At 46.7% G+C, this 21,218-nt stretch overlaps 8 protein-coding genes across 8 annotated transcripts; 3 read left to right on the top strand and 5 right to left on the bottom strand.

The window, feature by feature from the left end:
• Positions 1 to 1,209: 1,209 nt before the first annotated feature.
• ARB_06435 (uncharacterized protein) lies at positions 1,210 to 4,600 on the bottom strand (the record flags this gene model as incomplete). The annotated part of the gene is made up of 4 exons (XM_003015266.1): positions 1,210 to 2,213; positions 2,298 to 4,307; positions 4,386 to 4,490; positions 4,570 to 4,600. The coding sequence occupies 4 exons, from the start codon at positions 4,598 to 4,600 to the stop codon at positions 1,210 to 1,212; spliced, it is 3,150 nt and encodes a 1,049-aa protein (XP_003015312.1).
• A 461-nt stretch (positions 4,601 to 5,061) lies between these two features.
• ARB_06434 (uncharacterized protein) lies at positions 5,062 to 5,811 on the bottom strand (the record flags this gene model as incomplete). The annotated part of the gene is made up of 1 exon (XM_003015265.1): positions 5,062 to 5,811. The coding sequence occupies one exon, from the start codon at positions 5,809 to 5,811 to the stop codon at positions 5,062 to 5,064; it is 750 nt and encodes a 249-aa protein (XP_003015311.1).
• A 722-nt stretch (positions 5,812 to 6,533) lies between these two features.
• On the bottom strand, positions 6,534 to 7,755 carry ARB_06433 (uncharacterized protein; the record flags this gene model as incomplete). The annotated part of the gene is made up of 4 exons (XM_003015264.1): positions 6,534 to 6,709; positions 6,768 to 6,930; positions 6,995 to 7,320; positions 7,365 to 7,755. The coding sequence occupies 4 exons, from the start codon at positions 7,753 to 7,755 to the stop codon at positions 6,534 to 6,536; spliced, it is 1,056 nt and encodes a 351-aa protein (XP_003015310.1).
• Positions 7,756 to 8,940: 1,185 nt separating this feature from the next.
• ARB_06432 (uncharacterized protein) lies at positions 8,941 to 10,155 on the bottom strand (the record flags this gene model as incomplete). The annotated part of the gene is made up of 4 exons (XM_003015263.1): positions 8,941 to 9,045; positions 9,110 to 9,529; positions 9,586 to 9,959; positions 10,041 to 10,155. 4 exons carry the CDS (start codon positions 10,153 to 10,155, stop codon positions 8,941 to 8,943), a joined length of 1,014 nt encoding a protein of 337 aa, XP_003015309.1.
• Positions 10,156 to 10,686: 531 nt separating this feature from the next.
• Positions 10,687 to 12,200, bottom strand: ARB_06431 (O-methyltransferase, putative; the record flags this gene model as incomplete). The annotated part of the gene is made up of 4 exons (XM_003015262.1): positions 10,687 to 10,864; positions 10,914 to 11,431; positions 11,605 to 11,859; positions 11,898 to 12,200. The coding sequence occupies 4 exons, from the start codon at positions 12,198 to 12,200 to the stop codon at positions 10,687 to 10,689; spliced, it is 1,254 nt and encodes a 417-aa protein (XP_003015308.1).
• Positions 12,201 to 12,866: 666 nt separating this feature from the next.
• On the top strand, positions 12,867 to 15,947 carry ARB_06430 (uncharacterized protein; the record flags this gene model as incomplete). Its single annotated transcript, XM_003015261.1, has 1 exon — positions 12,867 to 15,947. One exon carries the CDS (start codon positions 12,867 to 12,869, stop codon positions 15,945 to 15,947), a length of 3,081 nt encoding a protein of 1,026 aa, XP_003015307.1.
• An 865-nt stretch (positions 15,948 to 16,812) lies between these two features.
• Positions 16,813 to 18,242, top strand: ARB_06429 (O-methyltransferase; the record flags this gene model as incomplete). Its single annotated transcript, XM_003015260.1, has 5 exons — positions 16,813 to 16,953; positions 17,009 to 17,184; positions 17,224 to 17,334; positions 17,394 to 17,842; positions 17,926 to 18,242. The coding sequence occupies 5 exons, from the start codon at positions 16,813 to 16,815 to the stop codon at positions 18,240 to 18,242; spliced, it is 1,194 nt and encodes a 397-aa protein (XP_003015306.1).
• Positions 18,243 to 18,699: 457 nt separating this feature from the next.
• ARB_06428 (cytochrome P450 monooxygenase, putative) lies at positions 18,700 to 20,739 on the top strand (the record flags this gene model as incomplete). The annotated part of the gene is made up of 6 exons (XM_003015259.1): positions 18,700 to 18,929; positions 19,004 to 19,131; positions 19,189 to 19,577; positions 19,647 to 20,236; positions 20,306 to 20,436; positions 20,561 to 20,739. 6 exons carry the CDS (start codon positions 18,700 to 18,702, stop codon positions 20,737 to 20,739), a joined length of 1,647 nt encoding a protein of 548 aa, XP_003015305.1.
• Between the last annotated feature and the right edge of the window lie 479 nt (positions 20,740 to 21,218).

Raw genomic sequence — 21,218 nt, 5'->3', positions numbered from 1 at the left:
ATTACTCTTTATTGATCAAGAGCCATTGCTCCAAGTTCTCCCTGCAGAACCGGCAATCGAACCATGTATTCCTCTTCAGCTTACATATTTACCCAGTCTGGAGCAACCTTTATACGTTGTTCGTGAACAGCTATCAGAGCAAGCTATTCTGTACCAAGAGGTTATACCAATTTACACCGGACAATGTCCTATTTGCCAGGCACTCCGCGACAGAAGCTACACCTACCAGTATCTTATACCAGTCGAGGTAGACGTTATGAATGGTAAGAGTCTATCGAATTAAGAGGAAACGGACTTTGAAGCTTTAATAACAGAACTTGGCTACAGAGTTTATCCCCGTTTACTGTAGGAAACATGTCCAATTGACAACTGACGAAGGAATTGCTTTATCCTACCCCCCCGTTCACAACAATATCACGTTTGTTCAATCAACGGTGAACTACCCTAATCACGTAATGTTAAATAGAAATGAGGCGTCTCACCAGTCTGGTCCGTTTACCCCAAAGGTAAACCAGAGGGGACATAGGAGACGAACGAGGATACATCACCAACCAAAACAGCTTCACAAACGAGAAGGGGACGGAAAAGAATCTAGAAGCTGCAAAGTACCCGATTTCGCAGTGAAAAACCGTCACAAGCCAGCTAAAAGTCCCTCACCAATACCTTTCTCGAGGGCCCCAACATTGGCAGAGAGCCCAGCACCAGTACACGCTGACAAGGCGAATGTCATACCTCCTCAGGCACACTCCGATTCAATGAAACATTCTACTAAAGAAGCCCAGAGGTCTTATGATATAGATGAGAAACGAACGTCTGTACGGCAAGGGGGATATAAAAGCACAGGAGCAGAATCGATACTCTCCTGTTCTACAGATAGCACAAAACTTGGGATTATACCACCACATAAACTTGCAGTCCCTCGAAACCCACATACACCATCTGAAAATAGGCCTAGGGTAACGGGTCGAAGTTATGATACTACTAAAAAGGGCGGGAAGATGGGATGGTTGAGATTCTGGAGGAGCTGATCTATGAAGTTGGCCTACGTTGCCGACGAATAATAGTAATACATAGCCCCTGGTGTTCCGGATTTGGTTAAGCCTGCCATACAGCATGGATATTTACAGATACACGACTACATAGAAACCATAAGTTAAGAATCATAATTGCATTCAATGTTAATGTAAAGTCAGAAGCTTGAGGTCTAATTTATATCTTGAGTTTCTCCAGCTCGCGAATTTGTTCTTCAAGCCGAGCAGCCTCTGCCTGAGCATCCACCAGCTTCTTCTCTTCAAGTTCTCTAACTTCAGGCTTGGCCTTTTCTTTCCACTGAGGGGCATTGATGATAGTTTGCTGCTTCTTGATAGTTTCCTGTAGCTTCAAGAGACTAGCCTTGGCTTTTTCTTCCTGCTCTAGCCTGACCTCATCCGACACCTGGAGATACACAGCTGCTTGGGCACCGACGGGCGAAACAACACAGCCTGGTGGAGGGGTTCGGTTGTCGGCATCAAGCACAGTCAGCTCGCCGATGTTTTTGCCACTCAAGGATTTGATGCTGATGGCTTCTTCGGAAATGGACTTGTGGCTGGTAGCGTCGTATGCCTGGATGAGAATGTCTCCCTTTGTCTTCACGTCGTATTCAGCGAGGATACTTCGGATAGCCTTGGAGGTGCTGAGGATCAGCTCATAGGCGGTCTCGGCGGCAGGGTCATCGAACGAAGCGTTGTACTCTGGGTAGGTAGCCTTCATGATAGAAATGGTTTTGTCTCCAGGACGTCTCGGGAGACGCTGCCATAGCTCTTCGGTCACGAAAGGCATGACTGGGTGGATGAGAGTCAAAGCACCCTCCAGCGCGGTATAGAGGGTCTCCTTGGCAGATTGCTGAACGGCTGGGTCTGCGTCGGGCTGCAACAGCGACTTGGAGTTTTCGATGAATACATCACACAGTTGACTGTACCAGTACTGGTAGATTGTGTTGGCGGCAACGGAGAACTCGCGGTTTTCCAAGGCTTCGTTGGTGACCTTTGCTGCCTGGTTGAACTTGTGCAAGATCCATCGTTCAGAGAGGGACTCCTTGCCAGTCTTGATGGGAGTGGCCTGGGGTTTGAAGTCATCCCCTAGTTTACCAAGAACGAACTTGGTGGCCTGGTAGATCTTGTTGCAGAACCTTCTGTAACCGTGAATCACCTGGATGTCGAAGTTGATATCACCGCCTTGAAAGAAACAAGAGCGTTAGTGGGTTTATCCCATATAAAAGCATCTATGCAAAAGGGGGGGAAGGGGTTTGTTTAACTTACCACCAGTGCTGTATGCGAGCAGCGAGAATCGAAGGGCATCAGCACCGCACTCTGGGATGCCCTTGGGGAAAGCCTTCTTCTGGAATTTGGTTGCAATGGCGACTTCCTTCTCCGCAAGATTACCTTCTAGCAGCTTATCATGCAGCTTTTGAAGAGAAATACCATTCATGACATCGATGGGGTCGACGACATTACCTAGTGACTTGGACATCTTGCGACCTTCAGAATCTCGGATGAGAGAGTGGCAGTACACCTCCTTGAATGGAACCTGTCCGGTCATCTTGATTCCGAGCATAATCATTCGAGCGACCCAGAAGAAGAGAATGTCCCATCCGGTTTCCAAGATAGATACGGGGTAAAGATTCTCAAGGTCATGCGTCTTCTTTGGCCATCCAAGAGTAGAATACGGCCATTGACCAGAGGAGAACCATGTATCTAGGACATCTGGATCCCTCTTCAGAGCAAATTTCTTCCCAGGGAATTTCTTCTCTGCTTTAGCTTTTGCTTCCTCCTCAGTACGACCAGTTACCCAGAGGTTACCATCGGCATCATCACCTTTCTCGCCTTCAATATCAACGAAATAAGCGGGCGCTTGGTGACCCCACCAGAGCTGTCTTGACAAACACCAATCGTTGATGTTGTTCATCCACCGATAGTAGCTCTTCTCGGCACTTTCGGGGCGGATGATGATCTCTCCACTTTCAACGGCCTTGATGGCAGGCTTAACAAGCTCAGTCATGTTCATCCACCACTGTGGTTTCATGATGGGCTCGATGACATCGCCAGATTTGGCACACTGTGGTACTTTCATGGGGTTGTTCTCCCATTTCACATAAAGACCCTTCTCCTTTAGCTTCTCAATGACCTGGTAGCGGGCGTCGAAACGTTTCACTCCAGCGAAGGGGCCGGCGTTTTCGTTAAAAGTACCATCATCGTTCATGATGGAAATGAACTCAAGATTATTCTCTTTTCCACGAATGTAATCGTTGAAGTCGTGTGCTGGTGTGATTTTGACGGCACCGGTACCGAATTCCGGATCGACCTTCTCGTCTGCGAAGATTGGTAGCAAACGGTCCACAAAGGGGTGCTTAACCTTCATTCCAATAAACTTCTGGTATCGCTTATCGTCAGGGTGGACAGCTACACCGGTATCACCAAGCATTGTTTCAGGTCGAGTAGTTGCAACCTGGATCTTTTCATCCGTGCCATCGATCTCATACAGGAAGTGAGTTAAAACACCGAATTCAACTTTTCTGGAATACCCAGGGACATCCAGCAAAGTGCGACCTTCGAGGTCACGATTTTCGACCTCAAGGTTTGATAGGGAAGTGTTCAAGGCAACACACCAGTTAACAAGACGATTTCCACGATAGATAGTGCCCTCTTCGTGGAGGCGGACGAAAGTCTCGGTGACAGCCGCAGACAGGTTCTCATCCATAGTGAAGGCTTCCCTGGACCAGTCGAAAGAGCCGCCCAACCTTCGGAGGGAGGCAGTAATGCTGTCGTGGTACTTGTGAGTCCACTCCCAGATCTTGCCCACCATGGCTTCCCGCCCAATATCGTGTCTGGATTTCTTCTCCGTCTTCCATAGGATCTTCTCAACAACGCTCTGAGTGGAGATACCGGCATGGTCGTATCCCGGGAGATACAACACGGTTTTTCCCTTCATTCGCTGCCAGCGGATCATAGTGTCCTGGAGCGCCTTTGTCAAGGCATGACCCATATGGAGGGCTCCGGTCACGTTTGGCGGTGGGATCGGAATGACGAAGTATCCAGCCTCTTTCACCTTTCCATCTGGGCCAAACTCCGGCTTGAACAGGTCGCGCTCCTCCCACCACTCATATCTACCAGCCTCGATAACCTTGGGGTCATAGGCGTCGGTGGTTTTGTCTTTCTCTATCTTTGGCTTCTTCTCCGTAGGTTTCGCGGGGGCAGGTGCTGCAGAGGCCTTCTTCGCAGCCTTTTCGGCAAATTTCTTCAGCTTCTCAGCCTTCTTCCGTTCCTTTTCAACTATACCGAAGCATTTGAGTCAGAGACTGTATCCCAAGTATACACTACAACCCACCGCATAAGAAACATGCCACATACGTTCTCTTTCCGATTTTTCCTTTCCACCTTGCGTTCCTGAGCTGTTGTTAGCAGCATCTTGGGCCGGACTGGCTACCCCGCCAGTCGTCGAGTCAGCCGGGGTATCTAAACAGCGAAGACAGGCAAAAGTTAGACTCTCGGCCTTTCCCACAGCATCATATGGACAATTTATGGGTACACATACCAGGAGACTGCGCCGTAGCAAGTGAAGCCATGTTTGCAAATCGAGGTCGAATGTAAATTCCCCTCCGCGCCGAGCGCGCAGCAAGATGTCGGAGTATCGTGGTTTACGGTTTTGCCCGTAACTGTGGAAAAAAAGAAAGAGAGTTTTATGCGTGGGGTAATTAGGCGAGTTAAGGGTCTGTCTGGCCCAGCAAACAGCGCTTTGGTAGGGGGGATATCGGTCAGGGTCGCAATTGATCCCGGTTTCTCATCTGCTTCTGCTTCTGCTTCTCGAATCTTTTCAATATAGCTTTTTGGTGACTCAAAATTTCCCTGCGACGAGCCTTGGCCGTGTCGTCCAAGCTGACTAAGTTATTATCTAATTGAATTTCAACCTTACTCATCTGATTCTAATTTTAGGTCCACGGGTATAGTATGGTCATGTGAGAATGCTTGGCTTCATGCGGAACTTTATATCGACGTTGAACTTCATCCAGGAGATAATCAGTGATAACTAGCTACTCGGAGATTGATGGCTATTTTTGCGCCAGGAGCCTGGGTTTTGGTCCGAGGGAGAGTCATAAGGCAATAAGGGTGGTCTCCGGTATAGTTCGTACCACCACTCCTCTTCCTCCAGCGCGTTATACATCTCAGCATAAGTGTAAACTTCGAGGTACATCCACCCAACATCTTCCTCTTCCATGGCTGTTTCACCATCCTCAAAATCAGGGTGTATAGTGTAATTTCTGTCTTCAGGGTCTCGCGCACCAAAGTGTTTTGCTAGTAACTTTACGACCGGTATGTCCATGTGCTCGACAGACTCCAGGCAAATGTCATCAACAAAAAGGCAAAAATTATATCGAGTACCGAAAACATGTTCTAGCCCCATACTATGAGGATCATTCACGAGCGTCAACTGCAGCTGAGACTCGGTCGGTGTATTAACCATGATATCCGGTAAAGCATTAAACACCCAAGACGTAAAATGGTCACGGATATCGTGAGACGTGGCGCCATCATATTTTGCTTTGTCGTCCATAATAATCATCTCATGCCGAGGCAGTAGGTCCTCCTGCCCTTGATCTTCTAAACACTCGGCCATCTCATCACGTATTCTCTGAAGAATTGTCTGCCAGGCATCCTCATTGTTATACGAGCATCGATAGATCACAAAGCCCCAAGTAATAGGTTGTTTTAGAGTAACCCTGCCAAGCGACTGCACAATGCCCTTGAAGGCCGGCTGGGGAGGAGCTGATGTTGCCATTTTCCGGTAGATTGTTTTAATAGCCAGATCCGGCGCCGCAAAGGCGGTTCAACCAGAGTTGTCAGGCTTAACTCCAGGCTTCTCGGTTTCGCAGATGGTTGTTCAACGTACCTGATATGGAGGGAGGCGGGCTTTCGAACGCCCTGGCATTTGACGAAAAATTGAAGTAACAGTGTTTTCAGGCAGGCTGAAATGTAAATTCTTCGGCTCTGCATAGCGTGCAACATCAGGGAAGGGCGCTGGTATGTTATAACTACCTAGTTATATTAGGGGGATAAGTTATATAACTATGTCTCGCCTCCTGCACATCATCATTATTGGCCTTGAGTGGTCAGTATTTTGAACACAACTGCGTGAATCCACTGGATGCGAATAATGCATCCTAAAATAGGTATCGGTTTTCATGCCCTACTTGAAGTTAATTAGCTGTGGAGTCTTTAGTGTTGCGAACGGACTTTAAAACAGGCATTGGGACTGAAAACCGATCACCCATCCCATTCTTCGAGTTGTATCTTATAGCCCAACGGAGATCTGCCTTGGTAGTTGATATTAGAATACATTTCTATTCAAACAGTTCCTTTATTCCGGAGAAGATTAACCTTCCGGTCTCTCCAACCTGCTCAAGAATTCACTCCACTTCCTTTCTCACACGTAGTTTTACCGTCAACAGAGGGGAGAGGGATATAAGGAATGGTATGCGCAAATATAGATAGATATGCAGGTTACGATAGCAGCCAGGGGTCATTCAATAGCTCTCTGGCGGTTTGCCTCTCATTTGGCTCCCATCTCACCATCTTCCGCACAAATTGAATAAAAATATCTTTGTTCCGGCCCTCCAGGTAAAGCTCCGACTCCTCAAAGGAAACATCAGCTATCTCAGCAAGCCCTCTCCAGTTGCCTATAGTTAATATATCAGTATTATGTGCACACTATCATCTCATTTATAGTGTACCTACCTGACTCATCCCAAAATCTCAGGCTTTTATCACTTCTTTTAAGAAATTGACTTGGAGGGGGTCCCAGAAGAGCGATCATGCTAGCTAGCAAGTGAGCCTCAGAATACTCTCCATCAGGGCCACGATCTTGAAACATATAATAGTTTTCGAAAAGTTCCCATATCTGTAGTTTAAATCCATATCAATCAGGATAGGTTCCAAAAGCTACTCCGTTCGTCTAAACGTACCAAAGCTCCAAGATTCCAAATATCCACTTTGGAGTCCCATTTCATGCCCAAAACAACTTCGGGTGCGCGATAAAGGGTTGGTTGGATTGTACCCTCATGGTCTCCAGGACCAATACGAGCTTGGCCAAAATCAGACAACAATGGTAGGCCCCATGCACCCCTACCTTCCTCGATATTGTAGCGCCTAGATCGATAGACAACATGTCCAGGTACATTTTTCCGAGAAGGAGGCCCTTGGACAGCTTGTGCTTTCCATTCCTCGAAACGAGATGGCTGGTTTGTGCCGATCATGATGTTCTTCGATTGGATATCTTGCAAATAGTCAGCTGGCACCCTGGGGGTGATGATATGATGGTGATGATAACCCCACCAGTGTGAATGACTTGAGCCTCGGTGTGGAGGTAGTCTAGTGTTACTAGAAGCTCTTTGAGTAACAGTTTCAAGACCTGTTCGGTAAGCCTCTGGTTTGGAAGAGAGGCTTGAAGATGTGAAATGCTCGTCAGTAGAGGCTCATGCACTAAGCATTGGTGTCGGCCACTTGGTCCATCTGCGGTAAAGGCATCGAGCATCGTCCGAACCTTTGCTTTGCCAGGATGGGACGACTTTAATGATTCAAGATGCCTCAGTACATTGCACTCCTGTTCGGCTCCAGCACTGCATATATAAACCTTGAGAGCTGCATAGCGGCGTTGGCTAATATTGTGATTAGTCTCGCTGCCACCGTACCCATTCTCTTCTAGTAGCAGAATACGAGGAGACATACAGCAAGTCACGACAGAACCAGACCGTAGAATTTGCGCCATACCCGAGCTTGGACAGTACTTGGTATCGAGAGCTAGACACCTGGCCTATTTGAACGGGGTAAAAAAGACCTTTCTCGTAACCTGGCATATGTTCCTCTTCAAATCTTGAGAGTTGGATCCAGGTTTTCAAAGCTGTGGCCCGTAAAATCATGTGCCGGCTCAACAGATCGTGATAGAGCGCGATGGCCTAGTCGAAGCAATGCGGCCATCGCGAGATTGGTACGCTGACGAGACATAAATAAGTGCAAAGTAGAAGCATAAAAACAGGGAGGCTGATTCTAAGGCCAAAATACGAGAATGGATGAGTGATGGGTTAATCACCCGGAGCTGATTGTTGATGTTAAATTGCTGGTCCAACAGGTGACCGGCTGGACAAATGGCGGCAGTGAGAGTCGTTATTTATCTTTGACGGTTGACGTTCGGCAAGGTTTGGCATACCTAACTATACGCCAGCTCTGTAAGGAGGCGGTCCACGGGGGTCGGGTGCCAATCAATCACGTGACTGTTAGGAGTCTAGGGGCAGAGCGAGTCAGGGTGAGAGCTGACTGGGATGACGGTTAATTCGCCGGGACTACTATGCTCGGCCTTCAGTTACCGGTACACCCTTACATTGAATGAATATTCTACCTCTACTGTCATATGGGTCTATATACCACATGGTTTACATTAGATTGCGAGGCCTATATATCAAATCCCGTATAGAGTGGCAAGTTGCCGAAGGGGAATGGAAGGAAAATGAACAAGAAAATTGATTCGAATAGGATGTTTATAACATACATACGGGCAAGGGAAAAGGAGCAAGGGGAATGAATACCAGACTTCAGGAGTTGTAGGCGAGATGTTAGTCGCGTTATCTGTTTCATTCATGTGTGGACGTCTCATGCATAAATAGCGCTAAACAACCTAATAAAAGAAAAAGAAAAAGCAACACGTTGCACCAGCCGATGACTCCCAAAGATGATTACTCGATTTTAATGGTCCTGGTACTTGGAGAATAGATGGTCGGAATTATTCTGCCTAATGAAAACCTTGTCGGAGTTTGTCGGAGAGGAAAACTGACATTCGTCAAGGGATGAGGTGTATCAAATAGTTGGCGAGTAAAGGAAAGATGACAGATCGGGTATCGGGATGGGAAGAAAGTGTTTAGGCGTTGGAAGCAGCTGCGGTGTTGCTTTGTGCGTTAGTAGAAGCATGGCGAACAGGGGAGAAATACGGATGTGCCATTGCCTCCTGAGCAGTTAGACGGGCCTAGGATATTTGGGTTAGTTTATCAGCTCGATGAAGATGAGAAAACATATCCCAGGGAACATACTGTGTGGTCATATCTGAGCAACTTGTCCAAGAAGTCAATGGCATCACTGCTAATGAATCTCTGGTTCTCGGCGCTGATGAAGGAGTTCCATGGCCTACGTTGATACCGTTGGAGAATCTCATCGTACTGGGGGTCCAGCTCAATGTTGTATTTGTCAAGGTAGTCAAACAGATCATCTGTTCCAAGGACTTTGGCAATCTTGACAAGCTGGTCCGCATTGCTGCTACCGTGGAAAAATGGTTCTTTTCTAAATATCATGGAGGCAAACATGGCTCCAAGGGACCACATGTCCAGGGAATAGTCGTACTCTTGGAAATCAACAAGGAGCTCGGGGCCCTTGAAATATCGCGAGGCAACACGAACGTTATATTCCATGCCTTGATGGTAGAACTCTGCGAGTCCCCAGTCGATAAGCCGCAACTAGGGTCATGTGTAAGTAAACTAGCGGATATCATTGTCGATATAACAGGCCTTACCTTTCTCCGCTCATGGTCAATCATGACGTTATGCGGCTTGACATCCCTGTGCATTATTCCCTTGCTATGGCAGAAGTCCAGTGCCTTAAGAAGCTCATATATGTAGTATCGGACATCGTAATCTGCCAATCGCGGGTACAGTGTTCGAAAGTCGGTGTTGTTAACATATTCGAAGACCAAACTGGGCGTCTTGCTCTGACTATCACGAACAACGTCCAACAACGCGACGACGTTAGGACCTCCGGACAGGTTTTGGAGAATCTTGATCTCTCTCTTGATCTTCCGTTTCTTGACGGGTTTGAGGACTTTGACGACACATTTCTGGTAGTTGACGACGTTTACGCCTTCAAACACCTCCGAATATTTTCCTCGGCCTATTTTTGATCATGTTAGCAGGCTGAGACAGGGATCTTGAGGTTAGATTGGATCAGGTAGGGGGGCAGGGTATCGCATACCAATTTTCCGCACAACCTCATAATTCTCCAGGACGCCCCAGGATATATTAACGCTGTCATAATCCCAGTACGTCTTGGGCATCTTCTGGTTCACGTCTGCATAGACGCGTGCCATCTTGACGGTTTGCGATCACCCCACTCAGGGTGTGATATCAATGCAAGGCAGGCGGGGGAGGAGGCTCAAAACTCGACGAGAAGCCCGTTTGCTAGGAAGGTTGCGCGGGAAGAGACGCAGCAGTAATGATTGCACAAAGAAATAGAGCAGGATATCGCGGGCGCGACGGACGCGGGCGTTGTTGTTGAGCTCGAAGGAACGATTGCAGTTCGCAAAATAGCAAACAGCGTCAACAATCTTTCACCAGCCCGCAGCTCCCAAGCGACAGGGTCACGGGACTTCTAGCCCTCAAAGCACGGACCATGTTTTTGCCTTACGTAATTGTTCCCCACGGATAAACTAATCTCCGGGGACGGAATAACTTGCCAGAATGGGAGAGCATGTGAAACCTTAAACAACTTTGTCCTGAATATTGAACTTCAACTTCATCGGAATATAAGAAGAGACCATATTTAAACAACTTTTGTTGACAAGTGCGTCATTGCTATAGCCATCAGTTTGAGGTGTATGGGGTGAGTCCTATCTAACGAGCTATGCTGATCCATTGCGACCCTCCCAGACGAATTCAAGAATTCCCATGGCGGACCCTGGAGGATTCACAACTCCCTTAAGCACGAAGCCTGGATCGGCCGCTTTGAACAATGCCTCCCAATCAGCCAGAGTCCTTTCTCGGGAATTGAAGGTGAAGGCCATTTCCAGATCCATCGATCTAGAAAAGCGTCAGACATATACCATCTTCAGCTGATGCTGCGACATACCTGATATCTCTTTCATTCCAGTAGGCCAGGGATCCCGGCTCGGGCATGAAAACTTCTTGTATAACAAGCCTCGCCCCGGGCTTTAATGCTGGTAACTGGGCCTTCAGGATGCGAATACAATAGACATCGGACCAGTTGTGGAAGATCCAACGAAAGAAATATACATCAGCTCTGATGGGCTGAGGATCGAACAAATTATGGGCCAAGAAGCGGACCCTCTCTGATACTTCTCCTGCATTTGCATTCTCAATTACCTTAGCCATGTCCTGCACAATAATACGGAGCTGACTGTATTGCCTTGCAAGGGCCATTGCGAAGTGCCCCCGGGCACCCCCGACGTCAACCACTTGAGCTTCCCCTAGAGACTTCCAGTCGTAGTAGTCTGTTCCATACGATAGGTCAAATGCCGGTCTTGATGTCATCATCTTCATAGCGCTACTGAAGCGGGCCGCTCTATCGGGATTCTCTGCAAGAACATCGTAAATTGACCCTGTGATATTGTGTGCAAGCGAAAAACCCTGCAGACAATATTAAGTTTTGGTTCATTAATGCTTTCATTGATGCGTTGAGTGACGGGTATATTACAGTCTCGTTTGGTTCTTCTGAAGCTGGCCATTTTTCAAGGGCTTTCGCAAACTGCCAATACAATGTCAGTACTCACTCAACATGCTCGATTTGGTTCTCTGCTTACCTTCGCGCCTGCAGGGCTTAACTCCTCGATACCAGCTCGAGTCCAGTCTCTCGCATCCGGATCGGCTAAAATTCTGGAAGCCTTCGTGTGTTTTACAATACCAGGCTCGGGCTCACAAAAGATTCGCATCATGGCAGCATGGCGAATAATTCGGCTCACCATCTGCTCCGTCAATGGCGTCCTATCAGAAATCTCCTTAAACGAAGCCTGCCCATTAGGCGGTATGAGTTCCGCAATACCAAAGTGAGAGATCGCCTGCAGACATGCGGACTTATCACTCTGATTATATGAACATCAATGTTAAAGTTAGCTGTTTGTTGATGGAATATATCAAGATGGAGTGATCGGGTGATCTTTACCCTAGCTAACCTATGAATCATATTTGTGGGCTCGGTGAGCAAATCGTGAAGCTCTGCTGTTGCATCGAGGACGATATCCTGAGCTTTACCAATATGTACAGGAAGAAGGGGTGCATTCTCATCAAACGATGGTGAAAGTGCCCCTAGGGTATCGAGAGTCTCCTGAATTTTGAGCACCGCGTCCTTGATCGTGGTGGCGAGTTGAATAATTCTCGGTACTGGTACTACTGGAGCCATTTTTGGGTTTCCGATGCGGAATAGGGTAGCGGTGAGGAGAATAGACCGCAACTTGGTTACGGGGATAAAAGCGAGGGGGAGGAATCGAGGGAAAGGTAAGGTACAAAATGGAATCGAATATCAAGTAAGCTAATGTGTTTCACATATATGTCCTCAAATCCAAGACGTACTTCCGCTATTTGAAATTAGATTTCATTTTTGGCCGATATTGCAGCAAACGAAGGAATATATGCAGTCTCACCCGCACTTCCTTGGGTGGCAGCCTGGCGGAAAGTACCTGTCTGGAGGGGTTTGCTTCGTTTGCCTGATACAGTACCGCATCAATATGCAGCTTACTCTACTCTGGTCCTTACTACCATGCTTATACTCCGGACCCTTTCATATCCTAGCCTCACTGCGGCACTGGAAGTTAATACCACTGGCAAATAAGAGACTGACATGACCTCCACATGAAATGATTGCCCATGTTCACTGATACCCCGAACTTCGGGGAATAATATGTAAATCAGGACGCACAGCTCCGGATGGCAGTGGAATCAGTGTTTGTCGCTTCTATTACCCATGTACTGTTGGTGGGGCCGGGGAGGGTTAGGATTCGGCATGGATCGTCCTTTCTACTATTCTTCTAATGGACGGGCCAACATCCAGGGGTTCTAAGAAGTTGGGATGAGGAGGCCTTATGAGCCTACACATAAATGGGGTTTATCAAGTATTCAATATGCATACCTGTTTGAACCAAAACACAACGAGGCTCCATCCCAATATCACTTCAATATGCCACTGCTCAATGATCTACCATCTTGTTCTACAGAACTGAAACCCGCATCATCAGAGTCTCGGTGCTCCACATTACCCTTATGCTTCCCACTTTGCTCGCAATCACCATCAGAATGGGGATCGTCAACCATCTGTCTTCAAGATATCCTTAAAGCAGTGGCCGTGCTGAGGAAAGGGTCAATTATCTGCTATCCTCTTGGAAATATTGCTGGTTATAAGGAATATTCCTGCGTGGAGCTCTATATCCAATCCAGTCACTGCGCCCAGTTACTTCGGACACTTCCTAGCTTTGAGGACGAAGCTCCTATACTTTTACACTTGGATGATCATTGGAATACTATAGTTTGGTTCTGGGCAGTTCTGCTTGCCAATGGTGTTCCTGTTCTCTCTTCTCCATTCAGCATCGTTGATGACCATCGTCTAGAGCAGATTCGGGGCTTGTCGAAGCTTCTTCAATATCCGATATGCATCACAACAAAAAATTTACTTAGTGTGTTTGGCGGCACCGAAAATTTGCTGAAAATTCACACAACGGAATCACTGAGCTTGGATAAATTTCAAATTGGCCACCGAAGCCCAGATGTTTCAGCTGCCTACCCAAGCTATAGGGGAGGCCGATCTCTGGCGATGTTGATGCTAACGTCAGGAAGTACTGGGAACTCAAAGGCTGTACGCCTGACACACAAGCAGATAATTTCGGCAATCACGGGGAAAGCATCCGTACGCCCATTACCCGTTGGCGGCCCATTTATGAACTGGATTGACCTTAACCACGTTGCGAGCCTCATTGAAATTCACATCCAAGCTCTGTGGCTAGGAGTTGACCAGATTCATGCCCATGCAGCTGATATAGTTTCATCACCCAACGTCTTCCTAGACCTACTGAGCAAGCACCGTGTCTGTCGCACTTTTGCGCCAAACTTTTTCCTCGGAGGCTTGATATCCTCAATGAAGTCAAAACAAAGTCTTCCGCTAGGCGAAAGGCCGTGGGACTTGTCAAATTTGCAGATAGTTGCCTCTGGAGGAGAGGCCAATGATGTGACAACCTGCGTTGCTGCGTCTGCCTTATTCCAAAATCTTGGAGCACGCCCAGATGTCATCACACCGGGATTCGGCATGACAGAGACCTGTGCTGGGGCAATATTTAACCTTACTTGTCCGTCATATGATGTTGACCGCGGCTATGCTATTGCCTCTCTAGGCAAGTGCATGGAGGGTATCGAGATGCGTGTTACGATTGGCCCCAGGTTGGCGGCTATAGATGAGTGCGGCGACTTGGAAGTACGTGGTGATGTGGTGTTTAATGGCTATTATCGAAATCCCGAGGCCACTGCTAACGCTTTTCCTTGGGGAGACGGATGGTTCCGTACCGGCGATCGAGCTCGTATCAATTCAGACGGCAATCTCTGTCTTATTGGCAGGAAAGAAGAAGTGGTAAACATTAATGGCATTAAAATTGTCATAGCAGATGTCGTATCGCTTCTAGAGCGGGCACTTGGGAATAAAGTAAACCGTTTTGTGGTGTTCTCTTCTCGAGTCACTCACACCGATCAGATCACTGTTTGCTATACCCCTACGAAATGGCCCCATACCGCTGAAGAAATGGACGTGGTTGACGCAATTATTACTCAAGAATGCCTTTCTAATACCTTTGCGCGTCCTTTGGTGTTCTCCTTGAGAGAGTCATCACTGTCTCTTTTACCTATATCCTCGCTGGGAAAAATTTCGCCTGCAAAGATGAGTTCATTATTCGCATCTGGCGTCTTCGATCAAGATGTTAGCCTTCACAAAAATCAGATTAAGGAGTATAGGGAAGAGAAACAGCGGGGAGCATTGCACTCTGTTGCAACAGAAGCTGAGACCTTTATCATGGTTGACTTCGCAAAGACCCTCAACATTGACCATACTGCGATAGGTCCAGAAACGCAAGTCTTTGAGCTAGGTTTCACGTCCATGGACCTTATTCGCCTGAAACGCCGTCTCGATACTCGTTTGGGAATCACATTGCCCATAGTGACAATCATGAAAAACCCAACTGCCCGATTATTAGCCGCAGCTCTTGCTAGCCAGACCTCCAGTGATGGACCAGTTGAAACAAAAGACACAGAATACGATCCTGTGGTAATCCTGAAATCTGGTGGTTCAAAGGCACCACTTTGGCTTTTCCATCCCGGCGTGGGCGAAGTCCTTGTCTTCATTGGTTTAGCACAGCATCTTGCTGATGAGGATAGACCTATTTACGCCTTGCGTGCAAGGGGCTTCGAACGAGGACAGACACACTTTGCGTCCATTACGGAGACAGTCGACACCTACATCCATGCCATCCAAAAGCACCAGAAAAGGGGTCCGTACGCATTGGCAGGCTATAGCTACGGTGCAATGCTTGCCTTTGAAGCGGCCAAAAAGTTAAACTCTATGGAAATAGGCACCACGGGCAATTCCGTACGCTTTCTTGGCAGCTTCAATCTACCACCGCACATCAAATGGCGCATGCGTCAACTATGCTGGAACATGTGCCTGCTGCATCTGACACAGTTCCTCGGAATCACGACAGACGAATATGTGGAGGAAATGGAGCTGAACCCGCAATTTTCCCAAAAATCCAGGCATGATGCAGTAGAACAAATACTTCTTGCTGCGGACCGGGGGCGGATGGAAGAGCTGGGACTGGAAGACACGGCACTTGCCAGATGGGCTGACGTCGCTTTCAGCCTGCAGAGCATGGCAGTGGACTACGAACCCAGCGGACAGGCAGACAGCATTGATGTGTTCCATGCCATTCCCCTCAAACTTGCCGCTCCATCGAGAGAAGTGTGGATAAAGGAACATTTGAGCAAATGGAGAGACTTTTCTCGGACTGAGCCTAGATTCCATGCAGTTGGAGGTGCACACTACACCATGATTGGACCAGATAATGTGGTTGGATTTGCTTCAAAGCTTAAGGAGGCCCTGGCTGCACGCGGGGTCTGACCCTGGCATCAGCTAGAATACCGACTTGCTTGGTTGGTTATGTGGAAGTCATTTGGGAGAATGCATGGTCAATTCGTTTACATAATGGTTATAAGTTTCTAGCCTTGTTTCCCTGCTTGCACTCCGTACTCCAGACTGCAATATACTCCCTACTTGTTTACTCCGCACTGGGACACTGGGATGCAGCTACCTGCATGGCCTTGTACATTACCTTAGAACGGGTATAAATGTCTGGTTTAAATTGTTTGCAGGGGGCGGCTTATTTGGAGCAACCCAGCATGGCTGTACCATTATCCCGGGTACATATGCACAATGCATGCGTCCAGTTATGTTTAGTCATTATATTTTTGGCAGTATTGACAGGCATGTTTATGTCGCAGCTACGGAGTTACTGACGTTTAAGGTTAATTCGCCGGTAACACACAGACGTCCGCGACCACATTAGTGGCCAAGACAATTATACCGATGTGCTTCACACTGCTTTGCATCTTTTCCTGCGCTTTTCATGTACAATAACACGGGAGGCAGCGGCATGCCAACATGATGCCTGTATACTCTGGCTTCTCCGCTATCTAATCCCGAACAACTTCCCGCCTGGGCGATTGCTGGATAACTCCGGGCCTGGCTAGGCGTTCGCTAGTAGCTGTCGCTTGGAATACTACTGTTTCAGATACAGGCAAGATGGAAACGGTCTTGCAATGTGAGCGCATAACCCGCTCCGGTCTGCTGGACATGATTTGAGAAGGTTACCAATCTACATATATATAAACCTCCTTCGGAAGAGGAGTTACTGGCTCCCTTTCTGTTACTCCACAAAAAGCATTGACAAAGATACTTTACTCATTTCTCTCCCAAAGCAGCTACAATGGAGGCAGCTATTGACACTATCAAACAGTTGGCAACGGCTGCCAGCGAGGCAACTCGTCAGGAGGTGATAAAATCTTTGACCAAGCTTATTTTTGCTTTAGAAGGCCCCAGTGACACTATTCATAGATATGGGCATATGGTGAGCTCCCTTTATTAAGCTTCTAAAGTTTTACTGTAGCTGACATGTATTATAGCATCTACAAACTGCCATAATTAGGATCGGCTTTGATTTAGGCCTCTTCAAATTATTGGCTGATGCGAATGGGCCTCTGTCAGTGGACGAAGTTTCCCAGAAAACCGGCGCTGAGCCCCAGTTGATGAGTATGTTGAAAAAAAAAAAAAAAATTATTTCTGCAACTTTAGTTAACATGTAATTAACTGTTAATGACAATGCAGGCAGGATTTTTAGGTACCTTGCCGCCATTGACTTAGTGGACGAAGTTTCGGCTACTCAGTATGCCGCAAATAATGTAACCCGAAATCTTACTGACAAGTCTGTTGAGGCTGGCTTGTGCCACTAGTAAGTTATTTATAGCCTTTGCCTACTTTAGCTGTTCAGGCAGTTAATAACTCCTATAGCTTCTACACTGCCTCACCTCAGTATGAAGCACTCCCTGGCTTCTTGAAAAGAACCAAGTACCAAAACCCAGTTGACGAGCTACATACTGCCTTTCAAGATGCCTGGAAGACGGATCTTCATGCGTTTGCATGGTTCAGTGACCATCCTGCGCAGCTTACCTACTTCAATAACTACATGGCTCTTCGTCGTACGCCTGAAGTTTCGTGGCTTTCAGTGTATCCCGTTGCTCGTGAGATTGAGGGCTGGGATTCAAAGGACAACACCAGGGCTATCTACGTTAACATTGGAGGAGGTATAGGCCATCAGTGCAAACAATTCAAGGACAAGTATCCTGATTTGCCTGGAAGGGTGATATTGCAGGACCTACCACATTCAATCTCAAAAGCACTGCCAACACCTGGTGTAGAGAACATGGAACATGACTTTTTCCAGCCACAACCAATTAAAGGTAGTGATGGCTTTTCTTTCCTCTTTCCTCTTATTCCAGCCTGATAAATGCTAATCAGTCCTTTCTGGGACTTTAAACTGTAGATGCCAAATTTTACTTCCTCCGTGGAGTCCTCCACGATCATCCGCCCCATCAGGTGCGAAAGATCCTCGAACAAACAAAAGCAGCCATGGGACCTGAATCTGTTATGTTGATTGATGAGATGATCCTGCCAACGACTGGAGTAAACAACATGGCTGCATCTGTTGACATGACTATGCTCACTGCATTAGCAGGCATGGAGCGCACCGAGGCCCAGTGGCGCAATACTCTCGAAGAGGTAGGGTTGGAGGTTGTGGGCACTTTCCCATACTCTGCAAAAAATTATGAGGGAGTGATACAGGCAAGGCTGCCAAGATAGGCCCAACTCTGGCTGTCGAGGATGCCGCTTCCGGCTGTTATTGACCTCATGGTAACTAGTTAGTTGTTGAACAATCCAGATTAACATAGACATTGAAACGATCCATACCTCATACCACTAGTTAGGATTCAAATTATTAATCAAAGCGTTCATCGGATGCCACTCCTTGAACCCCTGATCAATACTTTGTATATACCTGGTGGGTATTAAACTTCGGGCAGTGACAACTTGGCTCGTGCAATTTTAACTTTTAGATTCGGCGAACAAACGTTTCCACTTCCGGCGGAGACGCTAGGCCAGGCTAGGACTAGTGGCCTGTCATTGCTTATGCTTAATTTGACTCGCAATCTTTATAAATATCTAGATAGGTACTTTCTCTGTTCTGCTTAAAACCATTCCTTTTATCTACGTAACAGTTGTGTTATTCCTGAGTAGCGATATATTTTCTGCCAGTTCAATGAATCCATTAGCCTCATTAAAGACGAACATCGGCTGGCCTGCCGTTATTGGAGCTGCGGTTGCTTATTATGGAACGCTAGTCTTCTACCGTTTATTCCTTCACCCTTTATCTCGTTTTCCTGGTCCCAAACTAGCGGCTATCTCACGCTGGTATGAAGCATACTACGATGTCGTACTTGGGGGTCAGTATACTGTCAAGATCGCTGAATTACACAAGAAATATGGTAGGTATGCCCCTCAGTTCCAATACCCCAAACTGCTAGCTATAACACTTAGTCAATAGGTCCTATTATCCGTATTAGTCCCCATGAACTACATGTCATTGATCCATCGTTTTTTGAAAAACTTTATCGCTCAGATGGACGTTGGGATAAGTATTCATGGACATACGATGCCTTTGGGGCTAAAATGTCAACCATCTTCGGTTCAGGTATTTTCCTTGTCTCCTTAGCATCAATAACATAGCTACATCTAATTATTTCCATAGATCATTACGCTCATAAGGCCCGCCGCCGTGCCCTTGCCCCTTTTTTCTCGAAAGCGAATATTATTGCGCGACAAGATTTGCTTCAGAAAAACATTAAGAAGCTTTCCCAACGAATTACATCATTCGAAGGAACCACTTTCAATCTAGGAGCTGCCATTAGTGCTTTTGCACGAGACAATGCCAATGAACTAATTGTCGGTAAAGATTACAATGAGCTTAGCCTGGAAGATTTTGGACTTGGATTGTCACTTGCATCGCAAGGTGCCGGTGTTTTTTGGCGTACGACCAAACATCTACGCTGGTTCGGACCCTCAATGAGAGCGATGCCTATTGAATGGGCTAAGAAGATGGCTGATGAGCACACACAATCATTTCTTCGTTACCTTCAGGTTAGTCAAGGGGGTACTATCATTCAATATAATTGAGACGGCCAATATATGTCATACTGATCTACAAAGCAATCTGAGCAAGACACTCGAGATACATTGGCTGCTGCTATATCTCCCTCCCCTGATGATAAAATCAAAAGCACTTTGATATATTCAATCGCTCATTCTGATCTTCCGCCCGCTGAAAAAACGTTCGATCGAATCTTTGAGGAAGTAGCTACTGTTACCGGTGCAGGGTTCGAAACAATTTCAAACACTCTGCGACTTATTCTCTATCACGTTTATAGCAGCGATGAAATTCTACAAAGGCTCAAAGAAGAAATCAATGCAGCGTCGACTACAGTCACAGGGCCTCTTACGTTAAAAGAATTGGAGCAGCTTCCCTACCTCACTGCTGTTTTAATGGAAGGCTTGCGTCTAAGCCCTGGAGTTGGATCCAGAGCGGCACGTATTACGGATCAAGACCTCTTTTATGAACACTGGCGTATACCCACTGGAACCCCTGTTGGAATGACAACAATACTAATGCACACTGACGAAAATCTGTACCCTGATCCCATGTGCTTCAATCCCGATAGGTGGATAGATAACACGGCAAAACGATCCACTACGACATTTGCTCCTTTTTCTCGGGGAACCAGAATATGTCTTGGCATGTAGTAAGTTCAGTCCTCACAATATATTGTTATGGATTGACAATGGCTTGCTAATACACTGAGCCATCTCAGCCTTGCATGGGCGGAGATGTATTTACTCCTCGCTTCTTTGGTTCAAGGATTTGATTTCAAGATCAAGGATGCCATGGCCAGTGATTTTGCATTTGAAAAGGACAATTTTGGCATTGGCACCAAGGCTGCATGTAATCTCATAGCCTATGTTATGATTCGCGAAGACTGATGTGCGCCATGACCCTGGTTCAGCTAATTCCTACAGTATATATATCCGATTACTTTACTCTTCTCTATAATACCCCAGCATGCTAGATATGTCTGCCGTACAAGACAACCCAGGCCGTGGACCTCTAATTATGAATCAAACTTGGGCATTTGCCGTGTTAGCTACTATAACTGTTGGTCTTCAATTTTATATTTGTATTGAACTTAATAACCGTCCTTCGTTTGATGACTGGCTAATTGCTGTTGCCCTTGTGAGTTACAACTGATTATTTTGCGATATTACTCATATGACATGGCAAAATTACCGTACCAATGAACATCGTGTCCAAGAGCATAAGAAAAAATGCAAGGGCTACGCTGCTAACAGTCAAAATAATTTTTAAATCCGTAACGTACTCGACAGAAGTTTCTGGACTTGTATCAATCGTCTCTGGCTTCTGAGCATCAAGATCTGGTGACATTTTTTTTTTTTTTTTTTTTTTTCCTTAGATGATTAGTTAGTCGCTGTCAAAGGAGCATGGGGGAAGGGAAATGAGTTTGAGTAACTAGTTATCAATGAGCTCGTTTCTCGCTATTCATGCTGGGGAACTGTCACCTTCTAGTTGAAGAGACGGGAGCTCAACTAGAAGAACGTGGAACAAGAGTCAAGACCCCACACTTGGCTTCCGGATAGACCTAACCTTAAATTAGTGGAAACCTCGCTAGTTAACGATAACTAGTTAGTTGGTTAACTTAACTTTGTTTA

Source organism: Trichophyton benhamiae (assembly GCF_000151125.1).
Source record: "Trichophyton benhamiae CBS 112371 chromosome Unknown contig01535.1, whole genome shotgun sequence".
Classification (NCBI taxonomy): Eukaryota; Fungi; Ascomycota; class Eurotiomycetes; order Onygenales; family Arthrodermataceae; genus Trichophyton; species Trichophyton benhamiae.
This window is presented reverse-complemented; position numbering and strand designations above follow the sequence as displayed.